Raw genomic sequence first — 20,183 nt, forward strand, 5'->3', positions numbered from 1 at the left:
CACCCCACCAGGCTTCCTCCCCTGTCCCGGCGCCGCTCTCCGTCCCTCCCGGCTCCGACTCTGCTGTGCTCAGCACCGCTCCCGTCGTGCCGCGGTTCCGTCTAGGTGCTGCCCGGACAGCTCCGGCGCGCAGCGGCGGTGCGGGGCGGCCAGGGCTGCGGGAGCGCCGCCGCCTGAGTGGAGAAGAGCTCTAGGCCGGCTGCCAACGGCCGTTCCCGCGCTCCGCGCCTCAGCCAATCGGAGCCGGCGCTGCTGCCGCTGACCAACGAGAGCCCGGGGGCGGAACGGATCGGCACGTGTCCAACGAGAGCCCGGGGGCGGGACGGACCGGCACCTGACCAATGACAGCCCGGGGCTGGGACGGTCCGGCACCTGCCCAATGAGAGCCCGCGGGCGGTGCGGCGTTGCGCTGCGCTGTTGGTGGGAGGAGCGCGGCAGGGGGCGGGCCGTGGGTGGGGCCTCGGGGTGCGCCCTACTGCTATAGGGGGTGCGAGATGGGAATGGGATTTACAGGTGGGAGGTGGGGCTTGGATGTGGGGTTGGGATATGAGGTTTGGAACTGGGCTTGGGAGCTGGGGTTGGGATGTTGGATGTGCATTGGGATGTGAAATGTAGGGTTGGGGTGTGGGGATATGGATATGGGGTGGATATGGAATGGGAGATAGGAAAATGGAATATATATGGGATGGGCTTGGGATGGACATGGGACCAACACTGAAGAAGGTGGGATGGATTGGGGATGAAATATGGACACGGGATGGGATTGGGATGATAGTGGCATGGGATAAGTAGATGGAATGGACATGGGATGCATGTGGGGATAAGGATTCGGAATGGCTATGGATATAGGGTTAGGGATGGGGATAGGATGTGGGGGTATGGATATGGGATGGGTTTGAGATGGCTGTGGGGTGGATATGATGGATATGGGATGGGATAACGTTGTGGGATACGGACGAGGGATGGCTACGAGATGGAGCTGTAGTGGTTATGGGGCCATAGGGGCGATGGGGCCAGGATGCTGCAGTCACCTCTGTCCCCAGAGTTCATCCCCAGTGTGATACATGGAGCCCCACAGCCGCTCCTCTGCCCTTTATCACTTACATGGGGAGGACATCCCCCAACCTCCATTATCAAAAATAAACCTTAATTAGAAAAGTGAGGGGTGTCAACCCCGCCCCATGGGAACAATGTTTTCTGTGGGGGAGGGCACAGATGGCGTCTCCAGAGGGCTGTCCCAAACTCTGGGGGGTGTTCACAACTCTAGGATATGACACCACCAGGGTGCCATGAAGGTGTCCCAAGCTTTGGGGTGTGACACAGGGATGTCCCCAATTTTGGTGGTGTGACATTGTCATGTGGTGTTCCCACTTCCCTGGGAAGTCCTCCAGGTGGTCACGGTGTCCCCAGCTTCGGCTCAATGTCCCCAGGGTTTTTTTTGTCCCCTCTGCATGACGGTGACACCCGGCGCCAGCTGCCAGGAGTGACGCCCAACGGTGATGACACCGCATCACGGCTGTGCCACGCTGGTGTCACACAGTCCCCTCTGGTGGTGGCACAGAGTTCACCACCGTGCATGTCCCCGTCCTCATGACAGACGATGGTGACAGCACCAGAGGTTTCCGGTGTCACCGGGTCCTGCGGTAGGCAGGTCTGGAGGGGTGACAAACAACAGTGAGAGGCTCAGTGACAGCACGGTGACAACGTAGTGCCGCCTGTGCCTGCCCCCATGTGATGGTCAGAGTACAGGGAATGGTGTCACCCGATAGATGGTGGCACACAAGTGATGGTGACACCAGATGACGGTAACAACAGTGACAGCCAGGGATGGGGACACTGCGTCACGGCTGTTCCACATCGAGGTTACCCTGTGTCACGGCGTCACCTGAAGACAGTGACATTCAGTGACACCCAATGGCATCCAGTGAAGGTGGCACCCAACAATGGTGACACCACCGACCCCATGTCACACCTGCACCAGACCCCACGTGTCCCCCGACTGTCCCCAGCCCCCCTCCCTGTACTCCTCCTCGTCACCTCTTCAATGAGGATGTCACCGTGCTGCAGTTGTGCCACCATGGCAGGGGGGACAGCTTGGGACAGTCACGGACAGCCAGGGTGACAGCGTCCAGGAGCTGTAGGACGCTGATGGGGCTCTCGATGGGGCTCACTATGTTTAATGATTTAATTCGGGCTGGGGTCCAATTTGCTAAGATTGACCGCCAGCCCAACCATGTTCTTCTCCAGCTTTGGAGACAGCTAAAGGACAACCAAAAATTTCAGACCTACCCTAAGAAACCAAGGGTAAGGGTTACAGAGAGAATGCCAACAACAACATGGAACTTAGAAGATTTCATTGTTGCTAATAGAAAAAAAAAGCCGCCTCAGGTGTCTCGGGCTACAATGCCTGAGGCACTGGAAGCAAAAGAATTGGCCATAGCTCAATTCATGGCGTGACGAGGGATGTTAGTCCCCCTAGGGCCTCCAGATAGGACCAGAGGCCCTGTGTAGAATTAAGGATTTATTGGTCCCGAAAAAACATTCAGAGAGTTATGGCATTGGTGGACACTGGAGCAGAAACATCAATTATCTACAAAGATCCAACCAAATTTGGTGGAGACAGAGTGATGATTGGTGGCTTTGGGGGACAGACTATTCCTGTCACCCAAACATGGTTGAATCTGAGGGTGGGGCGTCTCCCACCCCGGGAGTGTAAGGTGTGTATTGCCCCAGTGCAGGAATACATCTTGGGCATAGATATTCTATGGGGTCTGGCTCTCCAGACAACTGTGGGAGAGTTCAGACTTGGACAGAGATGTATCCGTACCCGGGCAGTGCAGGCAATATTAAGAGGCCATGTGAAACATGGGCCTATTTGCCTGCCGAAACCGCGCCGGATTACTGATGTAAGGCAGTACAGACTCCGGGTGGGCAAGATGAAATATGGGGAATGGTGCAGGAATTAGAAAAAGTGGGCATTGTAAGACCTGCACACAGCCCATATAATTCCCCCACACGGCCAGTGCGAAAGTCGGATGGCACGTGGAGAATGACAGTGGATTACAGAGAGTTAAATAAGGTCACGCCGCCTGTTCATGCGGCCATAACCAACATTGCCTCCCTAATGGAGCTGTAGGACGCGGATGGGGCTCTCAAGGTACGTTGGTACGGCCCCAGGTTCCACGGTTACGGTGACAGTGAGAACTTTGGGGACAAGTGGTTGTCCGGTGTCACCCGGTGGCCCTGGGGGGACTGTTTCCGTGGGGCTTTGCACAGGGATTGGTGGGAACCATCCATTTCTGAAAGGAAGTGGCAAAAAATATACAAGAAAAGTGACATAGTATTGATTTTAATGGAAACAGACATTATTGGGGGCGATCCCACGGGGACAAAGAAGAGCGAGAATGTGTCACTATGTGAGGTTGTCCTCAAAATCCCCATTAGAGACCTCTGGAGGACTCCAGGAACGCCTGGGGACCCCAAGACACCCATGGGACATCTCCAGACCCTTCCAGAAGACAATAGGACCCTCTGAACCCACCTGAGGACCCCCCCACATTCCACAGGATCATTCTGGGACGTCTGCAGACCCTTCTGGATGAATCCAAGGACCCCCTGGATCAATTTGAAAACCCCCTGCACCCTCCAAGTCCTCTCTGGGACATCCCCAGAGATGTCTCTGATGACGGGATGACTCCAGGACCACTCAGACCCACATGAGAACTCTCTGGACCCTACCAGACTCTACTGGGACATCTCCAAATCATCCCAGTGGCTCCTCGGAGCTCCTGGACCCATCCTGGGAGCTTCCAGATCCTTCCAGGGACCCCCAGGACCATTCTTGGGACCCCCTGGACACCCCAGGATCCCTCTGGGACATCTCCAGATCCTTCTGTATGAATCCAAGGACACCTTGGATCCACCTGGGGACCAACTGGATGCCCCAAACCCCTCTACAACATCTCCAGATTCTTCTGCATGCCTCCAGGGGTATATAGGGGGGGGCTCGTGGGGAATCTATGGGCGGAAAGGTGTGAGTGGGGCTTCTGTGAGGTGGAAAGAGGGTCTGGAGGTGGAGAAAGGTTGGAAGGGGAAACTGAGGGATTGTGGAGGGCTTCTGTGGCGTGGAAAGGGGCTCTGAGGATGGAGAGAGGGGGTTGTGAGGGGGAAAAGAGCAGAACGAGGCTTCTGTGAGTGAAAAGGGGGCCTGGGGATGGAGGGGTACATTGTGGAGGGGAACTTGAGGGGTGGAAAGGGGGCTTCTGTAGGGCAGAAAGGGGGGTCTGGGAGTGGAGGGGGGGTTGTGTGGGGGAAAAAAGGGTGAGTTGGGTCTCTGCTGGGAGGAAAAGGGGTCTAGGAATGGAGAAGGGGTGGCAGAGGAAATCTGGAGGGTTGTGGGGGGCTTCTATGGGGTGGAAGGGGAGTCTGGGGGACACCTTAGGGAAGTATTGGGGGGGAGAAGAGTGGGATGTCTATGGGGTGGAAAAAGAGTCTGGGGGGAAACTTAGTGGCTTGTGTGGGGGAAAGGGGTGAACAGAGTTTCTACAAGGCAGGAAGAGCATCTGGGGGTGGAGGGAGGGGTGGGAGGGAAGAGCCAGGGGTTGTGCGAGGCTTCTATGGGGTCTGGCTGAGGGAAATTGGAGGTCAAAATGAGGAACTGACTCCAGGGGTCAGGGAGGAGCGCACAGGGGGTTACAGGGACCTCTAGGGGTCAGAAAAAAGGGGCCAGGAGGTGGGAGGAGAAGGGAGGACACGGGACCCTGGGGGTCAAATAGAGGGGAATGGGGGGTGGTAGGAGACTCTGGGGATCAGAATGGGGGAATTGGAGTGGGGGCACTCGGGGGGAGGAGAGGGGGTTCGGGGGTCAGATAGAGGAGACTGGGAAAGGGGGGGACTCTAGGGGACAGAATGGGGAGAGCGGTGGGGGGGTGGGGGGACACCAGGGATCAGAACGGGGGACTGGGGAGGGATGAGGGATCGGGGGGGGGACCCTGGGGATCAGAATGGGGGAGGCACAGAGGGGAGGGGTGGAAGAGGACTACGGCGATCAGAACGGGGGGACTGGAGGGGAGGGAGACCGGGGGGAGGGTGTAACCCCGGGGGGCACACAGAGGGACTGGGGGGTGCGGGCGATCAGCGGCAGGGGGAGAGGGGGGGAGGGCAGCGAAAGACACGGGGTGGGGGAGGCGGCGAGACGCAGGGCAGCCGCCCCCGCCGAGGGAAGCCCCGAGCACCACGGAGACCCCGCGGGGCCGAGACAGAGCGGCACGCAGCCCCCCCGCCGCCTTCACCCCGGCCCCCGCCCCGGCGCCCCCCGAACACCCACCTGTAGGAGCCGAGGCGGCGCCCGGAGCCCCGAGGCGCCCCGCACCGCTTCCGCACGGCCGCCTCCTCGGGTCGCGGCGTGATGACGTCACTCGGCGGGGACGGCGCGGCGCCGTAGCGACGGACCGGCGCTGAGGCGCTGAGGCGCTGAGGCGCCGTCGCCGTGGCGACGCCGTCGAACGGTACCGCTCCTGCGGGAGCCGCGCTGAGACGTGCCGCGTCTCCGGCTTCCCCAGAATCGCTTTCTCCAGGCCGATTCCGAGCTGCTGGCGCTTCTTGAAAGCCGAGCGCGCATCTCTGCCCGGTTTTCTCACGGCTCCTGCGGCGGCATCTCTGGCCACTTTCTCCTCCAAGGAAGAACCGAGCGGTGGCCCGGCCGGGCTCGGTGCGTGGGATGTGAGAAGGGCACAGCCCGGAGCAGGACCTGAAGAACGAGCTCAGCTCACCGCTGGCACGTGTTCTGTAGTCCCCCGGGTCCTGCAGAGCTGCGCTGGACTCGCTGAGCAGCACGGCGTGGTGCGGGGATGTAGGAGAACACAGGTGCTCGGTAGACTTGCTGGGGCAGGGAGCTCTCACTGATGCTAAACTCGCTGAAACGAAGTGACTCGTTCAGGACACGTGCCTGAAACATATGCTGGTTCTCTAGGCAGAGCTGCCGGACAGACCTGTCAGCACTGGGAATTAAGCACGGCAGTGAGATGAAGCCAATGATGCGTTCATGTAAGAGCAAGAGGTGCTTTGGAATGCCTTTATGGCTGCACAGCTCCTCGGGAAGCAGTTACACCTGCCAGCTTAATAAGAGCTGTCCCGTGGATGCTGTACAGCTGTGGAGCCTTTGCCCACCTGCACTGCATCTTTTAGATGTATCATTGAGAGGAATTGAACCAGCAAGGGCTTCAGGGCTGAGCTCTAAGAATGGAAACTCCCTCAACTTTTGAAAGAGACTGGGTTCCTAAGGTCTTAAGACCTGGAGCTGGCAGGGCACACCCCTCTTGTGCCTTTCCCCCGACTGGTTTTTGGGAGACAGCAAATGGACACCCCTACAAGAAGTCTCAGGGTGTTTCCTTCTGAAACTCTTATTATGGAAGTAAGAATACATTCCTGGCTCCATTTTGCTCTTGTGTCAGAAGGCAGAGATTTAAGCTACCTAAAGTCACTTTTCCACAAACGTTCCCACAGAAAGAAGCATCCAACATCTCTCTGTAGCTACGGAGACCCTGACTTCTCAACTCTTTCCAGGTATGTTTTACTGTCTCTTTCCAAATTTAGAAACGGCAGCTGTGCAGAAAAACATGCCACAGATCCTGAAGTGTGGGCCAGCGGGGAGTTTTACCCCGTCTCCTCCCTGATGTCAATCTGAAGTGATCTCCTTTAGTCCTCAGTATAACAAACGCATCCTGTGACCGTGCTTGAAGACAGTCTCCCTTGAGCATTTTAGCTGAGCTTGGTTAGCGCTCTTAAAACAAGCTGTGCAAGTGCTGCTTTTCTCCCCACTGTGAGGGATTGCTGTCAGGAGCCAACCAGTTATGCCAGGCACATCCAGCAAGGAGCTGCTGTGGCACGATGGGCGCGTGGAGCGGCTGTCTTCCAACCTATCCTCTGCAGCAGTTAGCATTCTGCGGGTTACTCTTCCCCAGTTTGCAGAACGAGTATCAGAAGTTGATGCTCTTTTGTGAAAGAGTAAATGTGGGTTGAAAAAAAGGCAGTGTGACATTCCTGACTGCAGATGGAACAACAGCACAGATGCTGCCAGCCCCGCAGTAAAAGCTGGACTTGTTAATGAAGCAGCTTATCCATCTGTGTCGGGCTGTGGTAAAACTCACCCGCTGGCCCACCTGGACCTTTGCCCACCTGCACTGCATCTTTTAGATGCATCATTGAGAGGAATTGAACCAGCAAGGCTTCAAGGCTGAGCTCTAAGAATGGAAACTCCCTCAACTTTTGAAAGAGACCGGGTTTCTAAGGTCTTAAGACCTGGAGCTGGCAGGGCACACCCCTCTTGTGCCTTTCCCCCGACTGGTTTTTGGGAAACAGCAAATGGACACCCCTACAAGAAGTCTCAGGGTGTTTCCTTCTGACACTCTTATTATGGAAGTAAGAATACATTCCTGGCTCCATTTTGCTCTTGTGTCAGAAGGCAGAGATTTAAGCTACCTAAAGTCACTTTTCCACAAACGTTCCCACAGAACGTGGACCTGGCCTTTGGCCTTGTTGGAACTCATCCCATTGGCTTCAGCCCAGCTCTCCAGCCTGTCCAGATCCCTCTGTGGGGCCTCGCTACCCCCAGGCAGATCCACACTTCCAGCCAGCCTGGTGTCATCCGCAAACTTCCTGAGGGTGCGCTCAGTGCCCTCAGCTCATCAAGAAAGATCTTGAGGAGGACAGGCCCCAGCACCGACCCCTGGGGAACAGCACTGTGACCCACAGATACCACTTTTCTCACAGATACGTGACATTTTCATCCGGGAACACTATTTTAGTCCCCTACACATGATCTCTTCCACCAAAAAACAAGGACATTTTCTCCCAGATAGACCACTTTTCTCCTAACTATGTGACCGATTATCCGGGAAATACCCATTTTTTCCTAAAAATATGGCGTTTACTCCCAGAAATACCAGCTTTCTCACATACATGTGATCTTTTCCCCCCAAAACAAGACATTTTCTCCCAGAAATACCACTACACTTAGAAATACCTCACGTTTCATCCCAAGAATACTACTTGACGCTCCTCAGGATCACACTTACTCCCAGAAAAATGGCAGTTTCTTCCAGATAGACCAGTTTTCTCCCAAATACATGACATTTTCTCCAAGATAGACCACTTTTCTCCCAAAGACAGGACATATTCCCCCAGAAATACCGGCTTCGTCTTAAAAATACGGCCTTTTTTCCCAAAATACCAGCTTTCTCACAAACACCTGTCATTTTCCAACCAAGGATGCTACTATCTCCCAGAAACAGCAGTTTTCTGAGAAATACCTGACATTTTCTCTCAAAAGTACTACTTGACACTCCTCAAGAGGACATTTTCTCCCATATTTACCGTATTTTCTCCCCAAAGGACCAGTCGTCACACCAAAAATACCACAGTTGCTCTCGAATAGAAGACATTCTCTCCCACCATTTCCGAGTTCTCTCCCTCAAGTATGTCATTTTCTCCCAGAAATACCACATTTCAGTGGTAAATTTCACCTTCTCTTCCAAAAAGAGGATATTTTCTCCCAGAAATACCCCTTCTCTTAGAACTACCACACGTTTTCTCCCAAAAATACTGGATGACAAAACCAAATGGGACACTTGCAACCAAGAAGAGGACTGGCACAACTGCAGAGCGGTGCCATCCTCATTGAAGAGGTGACAAGGAGTGTACAGGGAGGGGAGCTGGGGATAGTCGGGGGACATGTGGGGTCTGCTGTGGGTGTGACATGGGGTCGGTGGTGTCACCATTGTTGGTGCTTCCCTTCACTGGATGCCACTGGGAGTCGTTGAGTGTCACTGTCTTCAGGTGACACCGTGACACAGGGTGACCTCGATGTGGAACAGCCGTGACGCAGTGTCCCCATCCCTGGCTGTCACTGTTGTTACCGTCATCTGGTGTCACCATCACTTGTGTGCCACCATCTATCGGGTGACACCATTCCCTGTACTCTGACCACCGCATGGGGGCAGGCACAGGCAGCTCTGCGTTGTCACCATGCTGTCACTGAGCCTCTCACTGTTCTTTGTCACCCCTCCAGGCCCGCCTAGAGCTGGACCTGGTGACACTGGAGTCCTCTGGCGCTGTCACCATCGTCTGACATGAGGATGGGGACACGCACGGTGGTGAACTCCGTGCCACCACCAGAGGGGACTGTGTGACACCAGTGTGGCACAGCCGTGACGCGGTGTCATCGTCATCGGGTGTCGCGTTCGGCAGCCAGCATTGGGTGTCACCGTCATGCAGAGGGGACAAAAGGACCCCCTGGGGACGTTGAGCCGAAGCTGGGGACACTGTAACCAGCTGGAGGACTTCCTGGAGAAGTGGGGACACAGCATCGTGCTGTCACACCACCAAAGTTGGGGACACCTTCATGGCACCCTGGTGGTGTCACGTACTGGAGATGGGGACACCCCCACAGTGTCACCCCCACGGACCACTTTGCTCCCATGGGTCGGGGGTTGACACCCCTCACTTTTGCAATTAAGGTTTATTTTTCGATAATGGGGGTTAGGGGATGTCCCCCCCCCATGTCCCCATGTAAACTAAGCATGCACGCTGCAGTTTTCAGCCTAGGCTTTTAAGAGCAAAGCCAGAAAATTCCACACCGCTCAGTACAAAGCTGTGCGATGATGAGAGTGACTCAAGCTCTGCCCAAAGAATGAAAAGTAGCATCAAAACCGCTGAAGAGAGGGGGGACAATGAGGCAAGGTAGCACTGCAGAGAAGTCAGGAGAACACCTCTGCCTTCCGGGATCAGGCAGCCGGCGGAGCCTCTCTTCCCCCAACAGAGACGCCTGCAGGGTGAGGGGCACACGCTCACTTCTGCTCAGTGCTGCCCCGAGAAACTCAGACAGCTCGAGACAGCTGTTCTCTAACTCAGCGCGCCTGTGCTCAGGCCGTGCTACTCGCAGTTCTGTGCACGTGCTTTGCAGGCAGTGCGTTTATGGGCAGGGCCAAGGACTGGTGCATCCATTGCTTCTATAACCTGCAGCATCCCCTGATGGAGATGTGGGAGTTCTGACCCAGCGCCGCGAGTGGAATAATGAGGAGGTGGTGCAGCAGCTCACTGAGTGCCACTGGACAAATCAGGCCGTGCGCTCTTTGTGAATACAAAGCTCTAATTGTTTATTGATGGACTGCAACCAGAGTGCCAAGTTGGGCTGCTGCCACGAAGCCGCTGCCTTCTGATGCTCCTCCACTCAGTCCTTCAGCTGCAGCTTCTCCATCATCTCCACAAGGCTGTTCATTGTGGAGGACTGGAAAGAAAGAAAGCGAGCGTCAAAGTAGGACACCGCTTCCCCCAGCATTCTACAATCCCCTTCACGTCTGACAGACAGAGAACAACAAGAGCCGTGTCTGTGCTCACCGAGGACTCACCTCTGCACGTGCAGCGGCAGCTCTCAGAGCAGCCTTCTTCATTTCTGCTCTCCTCTCTTTTTGTCGTTGTCGTCTTGCTATAGAGAAAGAGGAGAGAAATTCAGTTTGTCAACAGCAAAACCGCGGAAACATGGGTACATGAAAACAGGCTAGGAAGCCTCTCAGGGAAGGGTATTTCCAGTGGGACAAGCAGAAGGCTGTCATGGATTTCATGGGAAAAGAGAGGGTTACACTTTCTGGCACTTCCTTGCCATTGGACTCGGCAGCCTTCTACTCTTTTCCCCTCTCCGCAGAGAGAAGGAGAAAGCAAAGCAAATCCTAAGCAAACTCCATGCACCTGATAAGGGAAGCACCTCACCAGGGCAGCTGCAGCACCTTCCTACCTCTTCGCTTTGAGGTCCGGAACCGCTCAGTCGGCGCTGGGGCAGGCCCAGGGTGTGTTGCTGGAGCTGGCACACCGCCTCTGCTCTGATGTGGGCTCTGAGCCTTCTCCCCATCGCGCTCCACCTTCACTTGTTTCTTGGCAGGCCACAGCTCTGCTTTTTGCTCCTCTTCCTCCACTCCCTTGCGCTTTCTTGCAGCCATGGTCTTGGAGAGGGAGTGGTTGTCAACTGCAGGGGAAGGTCTTTCCCCTCTGCTGGGACCTGCTGTTCCAGGAAGCCCTCCTGGAGCCTGGAGAGGAGCTTTCGCGTACATCTTGCCGTTTGGCTCAGCACCTCTCCCTGTTCAAATCAAGCAAGGGGAAGCAGCAAGATTAAAAGAGAGTCACACACTGCCTTCGGTCTGCAAAATGGGCCACAATGCTAGGAACTCTCGAGTGTTCACAGCAATGGACCTTGGGATCTTGGCTGAACTGTGGGCCATTTCCAATTGGGACAGGAAAGGCAACTGTAATCCCCAGGGATTAAGATCTCAAGCAACACGCAACGACAGCAGTCCCAGGAAAGGACAGACAGAAAGCCTAACTAGAAAGACAGTGCACCAAACCCAGATGCTGCTGTGTGTCTGTACCTCTCTTGGGGGCTGTGCCACACTCCATGCTCCTCCCCTGGCTTCCTGCAAGGCTGCGCTTCACTGCAAGCCTGCTTGCATCAGCTTCTGTCAGAAAGGAAACAAGAAAGACATGAAGAGCATCTCTTTGGAGGAGCATTTTAGCACAGCCAACCACAAACTTCTGCTCCTCAAGCGTAGTTTCTTCAATTGGCCTTTCTGCTGCTACAACGCTGTGCCATTTCTGCAGTCAGCACAGATCTGCAGTGCCCCTTCTTTTCTCCTCCATCCCACACAGCCCTTCATGCAGCCCTATTTAGAGGCAGGTACCCACACCACAGCTCACAAGAGCTTCTTACCTGGGGAGGCTTTCCGTTTCCCCCCAAGCCCAGCACCATTCCATGGACGCGCAGGCTCCGTCCCTACAACAACAGATTGTGTGTTGATTTCACAGACACCAGGAGCAGCACTGTCCTGTTAGCCCACGTCCACCACAAAAACCAAAAGACACTCTTCTACAGCCAGAACAGAAACTGATCTTTAAACTGCAGTGTGCTTGCACAAAGCACTACTGCTCTCATTCCCGCTCAGGTGGCAGCAGAGGAACCCCAGTCTGCCTGACAGCTCTGCATGCTGCAGAGCAAAGCTGCGTCAGCACACAAAACGCTATCAGCTGCAAAAGTCGAGGCACGGATTTTTTGTCCCTACAGGGAATGCACTCAGCTCTGAGCACCACCACTTACACACACACTTCTGTCTCACTGCTGCCATCTGTTGCTGTCGGCCTCTCTAATGCTTCCACCATGGTTACCGGACATCCCTGCAGTGCTGCACCGCTCAGAAGTAATACTTAAAATGCATTCTTCCATACTTCATGACAGAGGACTGCAGAGACTCACTTTTGCGTGGTGCTAAGGATGGTCCGTCCCCATCGCGTCCCTCTGTGCGCTGCAAGGCGCTGTTGGATCTCTGGCAGCCTGCTGGGTGCTGCTCCCTAGCACAGGGAACTGCGCCGCACTGCTTCTGAGGAGAGAAATAAAGGAAGGGCCATGGAAACAGCCACCCAACGTTTGCAAAGAGATGCAGCATTCCAGATGGTGCCAGAGGTGGGTATCAGAGTGCTGAGACGTTAGTTATCACTAACGGAAACATTTGGGAGCGCATTCACAACATCTGCACGCGCTGCAATTTCTGGGCATATCCAGCTTTCTCATCGTTCAGGTGGAGAAGACGGGCGCTCTCAGACATCACTTCGGGGGGTTAAACCAACACACCTGCAAACACCAGCATTATTCCGAGGGAAACAGTGACTTCAGGTGCCACAGTTCAACCCATGCAAAATTACCGTACACAGCCTTAGCTCTTCACCACTATTTCTTCCCCACCCTTTACTACTGCAGGCAGCTAGAACAAACTTCTCAGCAGAAACCCAGGGCAGCTGGCAAACCATAACCAGGCGCAGCTGGCAGGAGGGCAGTGCCCGCTCTCTGATCCCACCCTGCCCCAGCAGGTTAAGGAGCCTGGCAATGCTGTCCTGTTGCTGCAAGTGCACAACCCAGCCGCTTACTGAGCTAACAAAGGACCAGCAGGGCTCCCCCTGCTCCACCCCTTCCCCTCCAAAACCAGAGAAAGGAGAAACCCAAGCGAAAGAAACCCAGCCATACCTTTCCACGCGCAAAGCAGAGATGGCAACTGCGTCCGTCTCCCTGCTGAGACATGCTGGGGAACGTCTCAGGGGAAGCTCAAGTTCCCGGGGTCCTCTCCACAGGGACTGCCCGCACTGTTGGAAAGAGCTGGCTTCACTCTCTCTTCAAGTGCCTCGATCCCCAAAATCTCCTTTTGGAAAGGAAAAAGGAACCCTAAGGAAAGAACCTGCAAGTGAAAAACAGTGTGGAAGAAGCATTTTCCCAGCATTCTTCTGCTGTGCAGTTTAGACTCTCGGGCAGGGCAATGTCTCGAAACCAGCTGGTTACAAGGACTGTCCCCAAAATACACCCAGCTCCTGTACAGCTGCCATGATTTCTGACAGCAAGCGTTCTCCATCTCCTCAATAGTTACGCGCCTTGAAGCACATGGCTGGTGTTGCTGTCCTGAAGAAAACTCCCTCTGTCTCACCGCCAGCCGGGACGAGGGCTGATGCAGCGTGCCCACCCCAGCCCAGCTTTCCTGCTGAGACACCTCCCGGCAACCACCCAGCACCAAACCCAGCTCACCTGCTCGGCCTGCTCAGCCTGAGCTGTGCCCAGCTCACGCACACGCCACAGCGGTGCTTCCGACGGGCTCTCGCAGGGTGATCTCTCAAGGAAAGCTCACAGCTCAGTCTCTGCGTGCAGCACACTCACCAGAGCACCAGCTCTGCTCACCGGCTGTGCCACAAACGCTCCCACCTCGGCGATGACTGTGACCTCAGCGAGTGCCCGCATCACTTCTGTGCTTCCATCATAAGCAAAGGGCGTGCTCACCTCCCAGATCCAAATTTTAGGAAACCAACACCACGGTCTCCCAATGGGTTTATTTAAGTAAAAGAACAGAGAAATTAAGATGACCCTCATGCAGCCAGTTCTTGCTCAGGTGCTGCACAATCGGACCAAGGAGATGTTACCCCCAGGCTGCCTCCAGCTTGGAGGATTTGAGCTCCCAAGCAACCAGCAAGCATTTGGACGTGCCCTCCCCCTGCTTTTTACAAGGACAGACGAGTCCTTCTTGGGATGCCAGCTATTCTGCAAAGGCGGAATAGCTCTGTTCTTGGGCCGCAGCTCCATGGCCACGCGCTTCTCAAATACTGGGGCTGCATTACCTCCTGGGCATCCACACGTGCTCCGACTCTCCCGCAGGGTTTCTGGCTTCCAGCTGGGGAGCTTCTCATCTTCTGCAATATCATTCCTGCCTCCTCTGGTACCATCCTGGGAGATGCTGCAGAGCTCATGAGCCTGAACTACCTTCCTCCCATCAGCAGCTGCTCTTGCTTTAAAGAAGTGCCAGCACCTACGAATCAGCTTGGAGAAAGTAATTCTGGGGACCCAGAGACACTGCAAGTTTCAATGCAGCTCCCACAAGAACGCTGCTGTTAAATCCATAGAATCATAGAATGGATCAGGTTGGAAAAGACCTGAAAGATCATCGAGTCCAACCGCAACCTGACCATACTCCCCTAACTCTTAACAACCCACCACTCAATCATGTCCCTGAGCACCACATCCAGAGCTCTTTAAACACGTTCAGGGACAGCCAGGACACATCCCCAATTAGCCAGGACTGCTGAAGGATGATGGAGAGCGGCTTGGCAGCCACATCTGCCAACCCCCTCAGCACCCCAAGGTTCAATCCATCCGGCCCCATGGCTTTCAAAGCAGGTTTTGTTTCTTTAATTATTGTCTCCCATTCTATCTTTTCTTTTAGAAAGGAATCTAAAAGATGAAAAGTAAGAAAGTACTAAACAAAATGAATCAAAAGAAATGAAAAAAGGAAAGAAAGGGGAAGAGATGAAAAGAGACGGAAAGAAAAGGGGAGAGGGAAAGAAAAGGGGAGAGGGAAAGAAAAGGGGAGAGGGAAAGAAAAGGGGAGAGGGAAAGAAAAGGGGAGAGGGAAAGAAAAGGGGAGAGGGAAAGAAAAGGGGAGAGGGAAAGAAAAGGGGAGAGGGAAAGAAAAGGGGAGAGGGAAAGAAAAGGGGAGAGGGAAAGAAAAGATGGAAAACAGAAAACAAAATGAAAAAAGGAAAAAAAGGAAAGGAAGGGAAGAAAAGAAGAAAAAGGAAAGGAGAAAAAACAATCCTTCCATCACCACTGCTACCACAAGCACTAAACCATATCCTGTAACTCCTAATCCAGATGCCTCTTGAACACTGCCAGGGACGGCGACTCCACCACCTCCCTGGGCAGCCATTCCAGGGCCTGGCTGCTCTCTGAGAGAACAAGTTCTTCCTTATGTCTAACCTAAACCTCCTCTGGTACAACTTATGGCCATTTCCTCGGGTCCTGTTTGTTGCCTGGGAGACGAGGCCAAACCCCTCCTCATCACAGCCTCCATTCAGGAAGTTGTAGATTGCAATGAGGTCTCCTCTGAGCCTCCTCTTCTCCAGACTGAACAACCCCAACTCCTTCAGCCGCTCCTCGTAAGGCCTGTGTTCCAGACCCCATACCAGCTTTGTTGCCCTTCTCTGGACACGTTCCAGGGCCTCAATGTCTTTTTTTGTAGTGAGCGGCCCAAAACTGAACACAGTGCTCAATGCGTGGCCTCACCAGGGCTGAGTACAGGGGGATGATTCCCTCCCTGCTCCTGCTGGCCACGCTATTTCTAATGCAAGATGCTGTTGGCCCTCTTGGCCACCTGGGCACACCTCTGTCCCTGGAAAGGTGATGGAACAGCTTGTGCTGGATGCCATCTCCAGACAACTGGAAGAAAAGGAGGTTATCAGGAGTAATCAGCAAGGGTTCACCAGGGGGAGGGCATGCTTGACCAACCTGGTAGCCTTCTACGATGTTGTCACTGGCTGGGTGGATGTAGTGCATGTAGTCTACCTTGCTTTCAGCAAGGCGTTTGATACCGTCTCCCACAACATCCTTATGACAAAGCTGAGGAAGTGTGGACAGATGAGTGGACAGTGAGGTGGGTTGAGAACTGGCTGACTGGCAGAGCGCAGAGGGTCGTCGTTGGCGGTGCAGAGTCCGGTTGGAGACCTGTAACCAGCGGTGTTCCTCAGGGGTCGGTGCTGGGTCCGGTCTTGTTCAACATCTTCATCAATGTCCTCAATGAGGGAATAGTGCTCACCCTCAGCAAGGGTGATCTGTGAGGCCCCGTGTACTGAAAGGCAGCCACACGGTCTCCCATGAGCCTCCTGTTCTCCGGGCTCAACAAGCCCAAACCTCTCAGTCTCTCTCCAAAGGAGACATTCCCGATGCTTTGAAGCCTTTGAAGTCACGTTCCTGATGTCCAAGTTACGTGCCCATCATGTGTTAATGCTGTTGTGCCAATCGGTGGGCTCAACAGCTGCAACAAAGACACCAACGTCTTTGGGATAGGCTTATTTTACTGCCTATGACAAAATAAAACCAACAGTAATATTGGCAGCGTCTATAGCCAAAAGAGAAGCTTAGCAGTAAAGGGAATAAGCAAGGCAGTGGGCCTACTCATTGCCACGTGAACACAGTGGTGAAGAAAGATCCACGACCAATAGCCCCAGCACTTTACCATCAGCCAGATCCGCAGTCACTGGGGAGCCCCGTTTGCAGGGAGGATCTGAAGAACCTCTCCCAGCCATGGGGAAGTTGCACAGCAATGCATCCATCCCACGAGTGAGGCATCCAGAGCCGCTGCAAGCAGCTCCAGCCTTTCTAGCACACAGTAAACCAATGTACGGAGCAGTCCGGGGGAACAGCCACTGCCCTCTTTCTCCTCTTGGTTTTCGCCCCGAAGCCTGGCCAGGGCTCAAGGGGAACAAAAGGCGTCGTGCTGTCAATCTTGCTGTAGCACGGGCCTCTTTGGCAAGACTGTCTGCCCAGCCCCCCCGCGTCGGGCTTCGTCGGGTAACGAACTCAGCAGCAAAGCTGCCCTCGGCTCCTCGGGGAGAGCCCGCCGTCGTCACGGAAACGCAGCGTGACAGCACGCAGGTCCCAGCAGCCCGGCTGATGTCACCGGCGCCGTGACTTCCTCTGCCTGCCCTGGAGCCGCGGCCCGAGAGCTTTCCGGCCCCCGGCCTCCCTCTCCCTGGTCAGCGCCAGCGCCGCCAGCTTTCTTCTCGGACAGACGTGAATACAGAAAACGGCAGTCGAGTCCTCCGCCTGCGGGGCAGCGGCTCAGCACGGCGCTGCTGACCGTTCGAGCCGAGCCGAGCCGGAACCGAAGGCGGCCGCCCGACTCTGCCGGGCTCGAACGCGTCTCGATCGGCGGGGTCGGTCCCTCTCTTTCGGGGCTGCCCGGCTCGGCCAGGAGCCGCTCCCGGACACCGGGCGTCCCGCCGCTCGCAGTCAGCCGCCGGTTCTCAGCCGGCGGCGCCCCGCCGCGACGCCGACTCCGGAGGACGGCTCCGTTCTGACGCGGGACGGACGGGGCCCCGAGGCGCGGGGCGGGCGGCGGCGGGGACGCGGGGCGGCGGAGCGCCGCTTTCCCGGCACGGAATCCCGCGGCCGCCATTGGCGGAGAGCCCGCGCTCGGCCCCGCCTCTCCCGCTCTCCTATTGGTCGGCCCGCGGAACGGGGCGGGCGCTCCCGGCGGGGTCGTTTGCGCCCGCGGTCGCGCCGTCATTGCGTCATCACCGCGCGCGTCCCGCGTGGCCCCGGCCCGGCTGCCCGCGGCGCTGCCCCGCTCCGCGCGCCCGCTCCGCTTCCGGGGCCCTGGGGCCCGCGCCCCCGGATCCTTTTCCTCCGCGCGGCCTTCCAGCCGCTCTGCCCCTGGCCTGCAGAGATGCCTCGGGTCGTCGTGACCGAAGTGCGGGACCGGCGCGTGGCGGTGTTGAACGTCGTTCCGTTGGCATCAGCCGTCGGTCAGCCCGTCCAGAGCCCTGTGCGGGGCCTTCGTTTCCTCAGGCGGATTACGGGAGGATGCCGGAGCCGAGGGGCGGTGGGAGGGAGGCGGGGACGGGAGCATCCTGCCGTGCCGCCAGCAGCCCGGGGGCCGCGTGCTGTGGGTGCCGGCACGAAGCTCCGCCGTCCGTCAGCACGGGAGCTGCGGTTCTGGTGCAGCAGCAGGAGCTCAGCGCAGCCCTGCAGAGAGCGGTCCGGCGGCACGGGAAGAAGATGACGGCCTGGAGCGCGAGTGCCTCAGCAGTGTCTGCAGCCTGCGAGGAGCCGAGCCGGGCTGGGGAGAGGAAGGTGTGGGAGTCCCGGGGAGGGACGCGCGATGGCAGCGTTATTGGCAGGATCAGCTGCTTCCTCCACCGCTCCCGACGCCGGGCACTGGTTTCCTTTGAGAAGCAGCCCACTGTCACATCTGTGGGGTTCCGCAGGACACACAGGCATGGGGTAAGTTTAGGTTGGATATCAGGACAAACTTCTGTGCAGAACTTCTACAGCCGTGGGTGGGATCCCCCTGAGCTCCCCTTCTCCAGGCTGAGCAGCCCCCTCTCTCTCAGCCTCTTGTCATGGCAGAGGTGTTCCAGTCCCTTCACCATCTTGGTAGCCCTGCGTTGGACTCTTTCCAGCATGTCCAGCTGTCTCCTGTACTGGGAGCCCAGAGCTGGACGCTGTTCTCCAGCTGCAGCCTCCCCAGTGCCGAGCAGAGCAAAAGGAATGGTGCAGAATACTGGTCCTTACCTGCTACAAGAGAAGTCAGGACTAGGGCTATGATGGGAGCGCATTGCTTTATGATTGACGTGGAGAACTGCTAGGAAGAAGGCCTGGTGGGCCTGAACACAGATGCCGGGTGGTCCAGCTTTTGTTTCACTGGAAACACGGTACTCCGTGGGCAGCAGTATGGAGATATGTTCTCCATGCAGTTGTGCCCCCGTGGCTTCTTTCTGATATGCTTGGGAAGTCCCACTAGAACAGGCTGCCGTGTGAGACAGAAGTGAGAGAGAAGCATCAGTTGTGTGGGTGGAGTTTTACTATCTCTGTGTTCACATCTTTTATGTTTGTCTTCTTTTTTTTTTCCAGTTCAACTCTGCGTGCGTCGGTCTGCCTTTGCTAAATCCTTTTCTTGTGGCCTTAGGCAACAATCGAGGGGGTCTCAAGTTTCAGCGCTGAGCAAGAAGCGCAGGCTCTCAGGAAGGCCATGAAGGGCTTTGCTAAGTTGATCTCCCTCCATGGTCAACTTTTATTTTTTCCCCAGCACTGCGAATGGCTGCTCTGGTGGTTTGATAGAGGGAAGCATAGCTGCTTGCACTGCTCTGCTGCACAGCTGCCCTAAAAATTGTTGGAAAGTGGAAACAGAACTGCCCTTCGTGTCCCAAAATGCAGCTGCTCTGGTGGCGTGGGTCCTGGCAGCTTTGTGTGCATCGATGTAGTCCTGGAGCTGTTGAGAGCCGGCTGTGTGAGGGACTGGAGGTGGCACAAGACCAGAGGGCACTTCTGATCCTTGTGCAAGCATCCTGACTAGCTTCCATTTGTTTCTTGCAGGCACGGATGAAGATGCCATCACTGACGTCTTGACCAAACTAAATGTTTCCCAGCGTCAGCAAGTTCTGATCACCTCTAAGAGCACTACTGGCAGGGTGGGTGGTCTGCAGAGATGCATGAACGTGGTTGTGTCACTTGGGCGCAAAGTGAAAAACGACCCAATCTCTACAAGAGAAAGGTCGGCAGAGACTTCACCTGACCAAGGTTGTTTTGTTCTTGTTCAGTTCAGAGCAGTTGTTGATGCAAGGAGGGTTGGAGCCTGAAGAGGAGTGCTGAACAGCTCAGTTCCTCTGTCCTCAAAGGCCGTCCCTTCTGCCAACTCCTTTCTCCTCTTTGCCTTCTAGGATTTGATTGATGACTTGAAGTTGGAGCTGAGTGGGAATTTTGAGAGGGTGATCATTGGGGTGATGACTCCCACCACCATGTATGACGTGCACAAACTAAGGAGGGCTGTGAAGGTTTGGAAATCTTCCTTTTGTATTGCTTAAGTTCTGGCCAAGGACTTACTGCTTTGTTATGCATGTCTTCTCTCTCTTAAAGAAACCTGGTTGCACGTCACAAGCAGGTGCTGGTATCTTAAGTCTTGCCTTGGTGATTCCCTAGGGAGCAGGAGCAGATGAAGGTTGCCCAATGGAAATTCTGGCTTCTCGCACCAATGGAGAGATTTGTCGCATTAATGAGAACTACAAGCTTCGTAAGGAGTGCGAAAGGCTCTCTTGTCAGTTTCCTTCTGTCTGCG

General features: G+C 55.6%; 1 protein-coding gene and 1 pseudogene across 1 annotated transcript; one reads left to right on the forward strand and one right to left on the reverse strand.

The window, feature by feature from the left end:
- Window positions 1-291: 291 nt before the first annotated feature.
- Window positions 292-6,940, reverse strand: LOC149914833 (uncharacterized; annotated as a pseudogene).
- Window positions 6,941-17,787: 10,847 nt separating this feature from the next.
- On the forward strand, window positions 17,788-19,779 carry LOC149914834 (uncharacterized). The gene is made up of 2 exons (XM_090125078.1): window positions 17,788-18,352; window positions 19,445-19,779. Exons 1-2 carry the CDS (start codon window positions 17,933-17,935, stop codon window positions 19,475-19,477), a joined length of 453 nt encoding a protein of 150 aa, XP_089981204.1. The 5' UTR covers window positions 17,788-17,932; the 3' UTR covers window positions 19,478-19,779.
- Window positions 19,780-20,183: the final 404 nt, after the last annotated feature.

Source organism: Phasianus colchicus, chromosome 26 (assembly GCF_987193195.1).
Source record: "Phasianus colchicus chromosome 26, bPhaCol1.hap1.1, whole genome shotgun sequence".
Classification (NCBI taxonomy): domain Eukaryota; kingdom Metazoa; phylum Chordata; class Aves; order Galliformes; family Phasianidae; genus Phasianus; species Phasianus colchicus.